This window comes from Ranitomeya variabilis, chromosome 6, assembly GCF_051348905.1.
Source record: "Ranitomeya variabilis isolate aRanVar5 chromosome 6, aRanVar5.hap1, whole genome shotgun sequence".
Classification (NCBI taxonomy): domain Eukaryota; kingdom Metazoa; phylum Chordata; class Amphibia; order Anura; family Dendrobatidae; genus Ranitomeya; species Ranitomeya variabilis.
Genome location: NC_135237.1, coordinates 61910063 through 61918498, shown reverse-complemented (window position 1 = coordinate 61918498; position 8436 = coordinate 61910063). Strand labels below are relative to the sequence as shown.

Here is an 8436-nt window from a genome sequence, read left to right as displayed (position 1 = left end):
ACAAGGCCTCAGCTCTCTGAGTATGTAAAGTGGACATCGAGTCATTGCTTCACACATCTGACACATTTTACAAGGCTTCCCCTGCTGATGCTTCCTTAAAATGTCGATTCCTGTAGACATTAGCTCAATAGATAAACCACCACCTCCATTATTGCCTGACCCCTAAGGACAGCTTTGAAATGTCCTTTGCCCCACAATGGCACAAATAAAATTGACTTTTTGTCCTTACCTGTAACAGCCTTTTCTCAGACCATCCATTAGGTGAGTCACACTTCCCCACTCATGTAGAGTAATGGAAAGCCTCTAGAAAATTATCAGCCATTCTGGGCTGAGGGAAGCAGGACACACAAACTTATCATCCCTGAAAGCAAAAGAATACCTCAGGCCTTCTCTTCCCTGACAGTCGGGTCCCCCCACCCTCTCTACACATCAGATCATTGTCCAATCCACGTTTCGGTCAACTTTATTTCAAGACTAGAATCATGACAAAGCGGCTTTGATTTAAGTACCATCATATTTACCCAAAGGTGAAAAAAAAAACGCCCTCCATTATAGTTAGTGGTGTCTATCCGGCATCATTCTGTTTTTATGTTCTTCTAACAAAATTAAGGCAGAGAAAAAAGGTACTCCGCACTCGAGTGTGAACCATTTTGTCAGTATTTTTACGCAAAAACCTGAAGAGGGTGATAAATGCAGAAGTAGTGTACTTGTTTCTATTAGATTTATTTTTATAGCGCTTTTGGCTGACAAATACTGATGTAAATTACTGACCAAATCTTGAACGTGTGAACATGGCCATAATCAGTAGACATTTCCATGTCTTGAACACCGAGTATTTTTTTTAAATTTATTATGAATTTCTAAAATAATGGTTCAATTCCAGAAAATGAAAGTTATTTTGCTTCCGCTAGTTTTTGTTTAGCTAAATGGACAGCAAATAAGAAGCTATTTTTTCCTTTCTATTTTGCACTGAATTTCAGTAGTCGCCTCCATGTGCATAATTAATAAACCACAGCACCGTCGGCACCGCACCCATCACATGGACCGTCACACGATTAGTTTCATCCTTCTTCCGTTCACATTCTATGGATTTTATCATGATCCTCAAACGATTTTAGATTCTCCAGGTTGTCCCACCATTTATATAGAAAAGTGTCTGCGATGAGCTGGAACCAAGGGGTGATCTTCACCTCGCCCCGCTTGGCCCTCTCTAATAACTGCGTCAACTCTTCTTTTGACACGTAGCAATGGCTTTGGATTTCATTGGGATCAGGATCGACTTTGACTTCCTTCTGTATGAACAGGATGTAATCTATCTCATGTTCTCCCCAGATGCCATCTGACTGAGCTTTGTAGTGAATCCTGGTTAGATACCGAAGTTCATCGGGTTTTACCTGGAAGTACATAAGGTAAATCACTGTCAATGGGCAACCAACCATCAAGTCAACTGGAAAGTATAATGAGTACAGAGCTAAAAGGGGTTGTCCATAGACAGAAGTAATCATAAATCCCACGACTAGGGTCAGCCATTGCTGCATGGAGTAGAAGAAAAAGGTTTGTAGGACCTTGGTCGTCTGTGGCCGCTGGCGCAGAGCACTAAGAATTTGATAGCTGATGGATCCCCGGCATTTCTTATAATATTAGACCCCTGCAAAGCCATGCGTGGGTCCACAACATAAGAAGAGAAGTCGGAGATGCCGCAGATAGAAGGAAGTCCACAGCGCTCTGGTCTGGTGACTACCGGCGTGGCCACTGGTCCAGGGTCCTGCTAATGTTTTTGCTCAAGTCTAGGCAGCAGTTACATTGTCACTCATAATGTTCTTCTCCTATCTCCATCTCTTTCTGTAAGAAATCAGTGCACTCACAAGGAAACTCAACAGGATCTCCAGAGAAAACCATGGTGAGTGCCATAAATGTAAAAACTGAAAAGCAGTCTACATCTGTGGGCAGGAAGGGGCGAGCACAGGAAGGGGCGAGTACAGGTGGAGGCGATCGCTGATATATGAAAACAACACAGACACATGTGGCCAGGACGTGGTCACCCTTAAACAGTTTACTGGTAAATCAGGAGAATTCTGACTAAGGGTTTGTGCATATGATATCCGTCGACGCTGGTATAGCCGGTGAGTTTTTCTAGCAAAAGAGGGTGATTTTCCTGAAGAATCTTTTTTGACACTTTATTTTGGTCATTTTTTTTTTTTAACCCATACATAATGAATGGCTTTTAAACCGAAGAAGATGCCAGAAGAATAGAACGATCACTTATTTCAGCCGCTTTACGTTTTTTGAAGCTCAAAAAGACGGAACATGTCAACTATAAAAATATGACCGACAACTGCCAAACAGTCATGTTGTAGCCCTACAAGAGAGAGCACAAGCCAATGTATAGTGCTATAGCGCCCATAGGTGGCAATTCAACGTTCACAATGACACAGTGTACAGTACAACACGGTCACCGTACCTGCTCCATTGGAATTCCTAATTCGGCCTTCAGGCGTCTCTGGGCAGCTCGTCGCACCCCTATTGAATTTTCTTCCTCAATTTCCGTAGGGGTATTCAGTGGGTGACTGCAGCAGGTGTTGGTATAACAGCCTAGGCCAAGACAAAAGAATATAGAAGATCTCCACGATAAGTGTTCACTGTATACGGGTGTTACTTGTAATGCAATACATTGTGAAACCCCAATAGCTTCAATATAAGGGTACCCACTAAACAGGACCCCAAACCACCAACTGGAGAATTCAACATGTATTTGTCATGCGGTTTATGGACAAGAAGCTGGTGACACTAAAAAAAAAATCTTAAGCCTATACTACTGAGCACCCATGGTATAATGCCAGTGACAGATCATTAGGTCTTAAAAATAAGATCATGGGGATCTGACGGATCTGAAAATTACAAGAACTGGTAGGAATCCTAGAGTAAGAGCCCCACAGATCAACAAGAGAAGATATGCCCGAGTGATTGCTATAAGAACAACCTGACATCTCAGGTTCAGCAACTCATTGCCATTTATTATTGGCTAAAAGGAAAAAAATATAATTTCATCTCCAGCCTTCTGGTCTTTATATAGAAATACAAACCCGGGAAGGTGATCTTAGCCTCCGATCTTTGCTGTAACAAGAGTTTATTTTCTGTGTTAAATAAGAAGATGCTGAAGGCTCTGTGCAGCAAACCTGGGGAAAAAAAAAAGAATATAAAAAATGAATTGCAAATAATAATATATCAATAAAAAACATGACTATGCATCTACAGTCCTAAAGCACACGGACCAAGGGGGATAGGCTGCTTCCAAATAATGCAAAGTACACGTTGGAACAGTCATGATCCGATTATAAATGTTTAGTTATTTGTGATGAGCAAACGTACTGGGATAAGGTGTTATCTGAGCATGCTCATGTGCTGAGTGACGTCAGCGTGCTCGAATAATATGTTCCGCATCCCCGCGGCTGCATGTCAAGCGGCTGTTCAACAGCTGCAACAAATGGAAGGATTGCCTAACAAACAGATAATCCCTCCATGTGTTGTGGCTGTCGAATAGCCGTGAGACATGCAGCTGCGGGAACTGGAACATAGTTTTCGAGCACGTCGAAGACATTTCGTTAGCACACGAGGCCTAATTAGAATGATCTGCACAATATGAGGCACGTAGGATCCCATTATCACAAGTGTTACCTAACATGCATGTGAATAGGGGTTGTTCTAAGCAGAAAACCTTTTAAAAGGGACTGTCAGTGCAATATGACTGATCAAACAAAGCACGGGTGCTCAGTGTACCCCTGCGGTGGCCAAACATTTACAGGGAACCAGGGACGATACGGCCGCCACCTTTAAGCCCTGATATACAGCATTCTATAATGCTGTATATCTGCCCCCAACCCGACGAGAAAGAAGAAAAATAACTTTTATTATACTCACCTGCGGGGCGGTCCGGTCTGAGGGGTGTCGCTCTTCTTGATCTGGTGCCTCCCGTCTTCTTGCGATGCCGTCCCCCTGCTTATTCATGTGGATGACACGTCCCTAAATCATCCATAGTCTCCCCGGCATCGCGCTCCATAATTCTCTGCACAGCAAAGTTTCGCAGTGCGCAGGAAAGGCCAAAGAGCCCGCGCACTGCAGTATATATCAGGCCAGATCTCATATTGGTCAAGCTTGGTGACAGGTACCCCTTCAGTGCACCCTCCCACCATCTCCACCCCTCCCCCTCTATTTTGATTGACAGCTCGGGCCTTATAGAGAGAGAGGGGCAGAGATAAGTGGAAGCCAGGCTGGTGGGAAGGTGCACTTTATGATTGGCTGCATTCATGGAGCACCGAGCGCTTGTGCTTGGTTTGATCAGTCATACTTGTGATCTCTTTAGAAGAGTTTTCTAGTTTTTGTGACGACTTGACAACAATCAGCAAAATTGTCTCTTTAAGGCTGGGTTCCCACACTGAGTATTTCATGCGTCTCTGCTGTTGCCGATTGTCTGCACCTATTAGGTAAATTAGGTTACCTAATTTTTAACATTTTTTTTTTTAACATGTGTTTTTTCCAGCTGCAGTTTGTTTTTGCCATGTTTTAAATAAAACCGCTTTGTCTTGCAGACTGGCTGTGACTTAGGAGAAAGAATAATGAGATAAAAGTCGTCTGTGGATTACATGGTTTTAAACTGTGGAGTTCCCTCATCTCATTCTAGTCTAAAAAATAAGCAGAAAAAAACAACGACCCAAATTTATCACACAAGGAATCGATGCTGCAGAATTCACATACGCACCGCATGTGATTTATACATATTCCATTCATTCTGCTGGACCGCTAAAACGCTGCATTTTCAAAAAGAAGTTGCAATAAGAATGTACCAAATACTGTTTGCGGGAGATTAGCCTTAAAGGGGTTGTACCGCCTCGAGCTACAAGTTCGCACATTGCGCAAACTCCACACTGTCAGGATTCTCCGGGAGCTGGCAGTCATGTGACTTCTGGGTTTAAATTTGCATACTCCTGGCCACACTCACACTAGACGTGCAAGGCCTAGAGCGCAATACATCTGTACTGAGCGAGGCTGCACACGTCTAGTTAGCATGTGACCACGTCTGCAAATCACATACATGCAGTCATGTGCCGGCCGCTCCCAGTACCGGAATTGTGAGGATTCACAGTTCTACAGTCGCATATTATTAAAGGTCTATTTTGTGTTATGCTGGGCACACTGGAGAAAAACTCACGGACTAAAATGTTGGCACCCTTGAAATTGTTCCATAAAATGAAGTATTTCTCCAAAATTATTGCAATCACGTATGTTTTTATACATGTTTGTTGACATCGTTTCTTGAAAAGAAAAAAAAAAAAAAAAAAGGCAAATTGGACATAATTTCACACTACAAAACCCCAAAAATGTTGGCATCATCCCAAAATTTTGGGTAAACCACTTTGTCTCAAGATTGTGGTGCTCGTTCAAACTCACCTGTGGCAAGTAACAGGAGTAGGCAATATGAAAATCACAGCTGAAACCAGATAAAAAGGGGAGAAGTTGACACAATCTTAGCACTGTGAGTCTGTGTGTACAACACTAAGAAAGGAGACCAGGAAGAGAAGAGAACTGTCTGAGGACTAGAGAATCAAAATTGTTGAACATCAACAATCTTGAGGTTAGGCCGGTTTCACATTAGCGTTTTGAGGAGCTGCGGAGGGCTGCAGACTTCCTCCGTGAAGCCCCGCCTTCGGCCGCACCTCCACAGCGAGCTCCGCCTACTTCTGCATGCAGCCTGTGTACCTATCTTTAACATTAGGTACGCAGGTCGTGCGGCTGTATGCGGATGCTTCCACATGCGTCGTTTTGACAATGCAGAGAAAAGACGAAATTGCAACCAGCTGCGTCCTACGCTGGTCGCCGTATCGTCAAAACGACGCATTCGCAAGCATCCGCATACAGCCGCACGACCTGCGTACCTAATGTTAAAGATAGGTACACACGGGCTTCACGGAGGAAGTCCGCAGCTCCTCAAAACGCTAATGTGAAACCGGCCTTACAAGGCCATCTCCAGAGATCTTGATGTTCCTTTGTTCACAGTATGCAACAAAATCAAGAAGTTTACAACTTGAGGGTGCCAACAATTTTGTCCAGCCCATTTTTGGGGGAAATGTTTATAACAAAACGTGTGTAACTGCAATAATTTTAGGGGAGAAATACTTCACTTTCTGGAACAAATTCCAGGGTGCCAACACTTTCGCCCATGACTGTTGAGCATTTTAGAATGCGGTATGAGGGCTAACAGGTGCGGACCCTACTATATATGTAACCTCCCCAGCACTCGCTTTACCTTTGTTGATATTTTCGTTCAGGTGACAGTTCTTCTTGGTGTCTGCTCCTATCTTCTTGTCGTTCTCATCGATCAGAATACACATCTCCGAGAGCAGCTGCACCTGCTTCTCATCCAGAGAGTGCGTGTCCACCTCAGGCATGGCTGCGCCGTACGTCCTGCTGCAGAAACAGCGGGGTCATGTTTAGCAAGAAGCTCTGCACAAATGAAAGCATCAGTAAGGCCGGGTTCACACATCAGACTTTCATGGTTAAAGTACGGACAGCCATGTCCAGTCCGGCCGCAGGTGTCCTGACCCAAACTCAACAGCCTCATGGGACTGCTGAGATCAGGTGAACAGATCTCCGACTGGTCAAGACACAGCGGTCTGTAGCCGAAAAATGGGGAAAGATTCCGGCAGAACCATCCAGAGATAAAATGGATTTATTTAAACGTAGTTAAAATAAAAGGCGAAGCCTCGTACCTGACGCGTTTCAGGTGTATACACGCCCTTAGTCATAGGCTCACATACAAGTCTATGGGTGAGTGTGAAACATCAGACTGCACTCAGATGTCATCTGAGTGCAGTGCGACTATGGCAGACCATGTTCTCCTCACCGGTCATCCCATTCTCTCAGAGCCTGACCTGATAGAGAACACGCAGATCATGTGGCCCCAGCCTAAGACTCAGTTCACACAGCTCGTGAAGGTGCTCACAAAAATATTCAAGGAGAAAATGTTTCAGGAGACACTTTGGGTTTTTTTATTAGGTTTTTTTTTTTCCTTTAGTGGCTATGAAGAGTTTTTTTGCCACCTTCTGATTGGACAGAGCCTAGTTTGGAGCATTTTCCATCAGTATCTGCTTTAATTAAATCGCATGCACTTTTTCTTTAAAAAAACAAAACAAAAAACAAAACAGGAAATACTGAAAAAAACAACTTCTCATATGAGCAGCAAAGTGCATTTCCCATAGAAACAAACAGGAGGAGATCTCCAGAGGATTCTCCCCCAGATCCTCCATGTGGACACGGCCCAGGTGTGACATAGCTGTGCCCCCTGATGACAGCGCTCCCATGTATAAACAGATGAGGGGCGGCTCCTCGGCACACCCCGCTCCTAGTGTTCTGCAGGGCTGTGATTGGCTGCTATTACCAGCTGCAGTGGATCCCCTCCCAGGTGTAACAGACCCACTCTTGCACACCACACACGGACGGATGGTCCTGCACGATGAGCACACGTCCGTGCGCACTGCCGCCCCGTCCCATGATGCACAGCGCGGCGCTCACCTGCTGCACACCGCACTCCTCACGTCCTGCCGCAGAACTGCCCGCAGACTTGTGCGGCCACTGCCAAGACCCAAGACACGGGCTCCGCCTACTATCCCCGCCCACAACATCTCTCAGCCAATCAGGACTCCGAACCACTGCGTCCCACCATCTGGCGATCCGCCGCACATTACACGACACCGCCCGCCCGCAGCGCTGCTCCGGCTGCTCCTCGTCACCCCGTGCTGCACGGAGCCTCCTAATCTAACGGCTACATAAAGCACAAACGGCCTCTGCTACACGGAGCGGATTTACGTCCGCACGTTCCAACAGAAAGCCAGGAACAACCTGACCACGCCCACTGCTCCGTCATACGTCACGCGTGTGTTGGAAGACACGCCCTCTGGAGCAACAGAGCCCACATAGTACCGCCCCCGCTACCATCACACTGATTGGCTAAAACACTTGTCCATTAAATGATGCTACAGAGGAGGCGGGGGGGAAAGAAGTGTCACGTGGTGCCGGCATTCCTATACTACAAATCGGTCAAAAGTACAATCTTCTATGTTGCCCATAGCAACCAATCACAGCACAGCTTTCAGCTTAACCCCTTATACACACTGACAATTTTTGCTTTGAGAATTTGTTCTTACTTTTTCCGTGAATTGTATATTTTTTTTATTTTCCATAAATGCGGCATTTTTTTTTTTTTAAATCTCAAGGCAAGTAGTAGCGTTGAGCGGCATCGATCATCTTGCCTTGTAATGAAAAGCATGAAAAATATCCAAATTAGGTAAAATGGTGGAAAAAAAACACATTTCCACCGTTCTTTGGGTTTTGCTCTTCCGACTTTCGTTATGTAGTAAACATGACCTGTGGCCAGGACCCGAC

General features: G+C 45.0%; 1 protein-coding gene across 3 annotated transcripts; it reads right to left on the bottom strand.

The window, feature by feature from the left end:
• Positions 1–447: 447 nt before the first annotated feature.
• On the bottom strand, positions 448–7927 carry IDI1 (isopentenyl-diphosphate delta isomerase 1). Of its 3 annotated transcripts, none has more exons than XM_077268544.1 (5): positions 7567–7927; positions 6302–6498; positions 3084–3176; positions 2462–2592; positions 448–1394 (listed from the first exon to the last, which is right to left on the bottom strand). In XM_077268544.1, the coding sequence occupies exons 2-5, from the start codon at positions 6441–6443 to the stop codon at positions 1077–1079; spliced, it is 684 nt and encodes a 227-aa protein (XP_077124659.1). In that variant the 5' UTR covers positions 6444–6498; positions 7567–7927; the 3' UTR covers positions 448–1076. The 3 variants fall into 3 exon arrangements, with proteins under 3 accessions (XP_077124659.1, XP_077124657.1, XP_077124658.1); XM_077268542.1 differs by having other exon boundaries at positions 6302–6462; positions 7567–7925; XM_077268543.1 differs by having other exon boundaries at positions 6302–6459; positions 7567–7840.
• Positions 7928–8436: the final 509 nt, after the last annotated feature.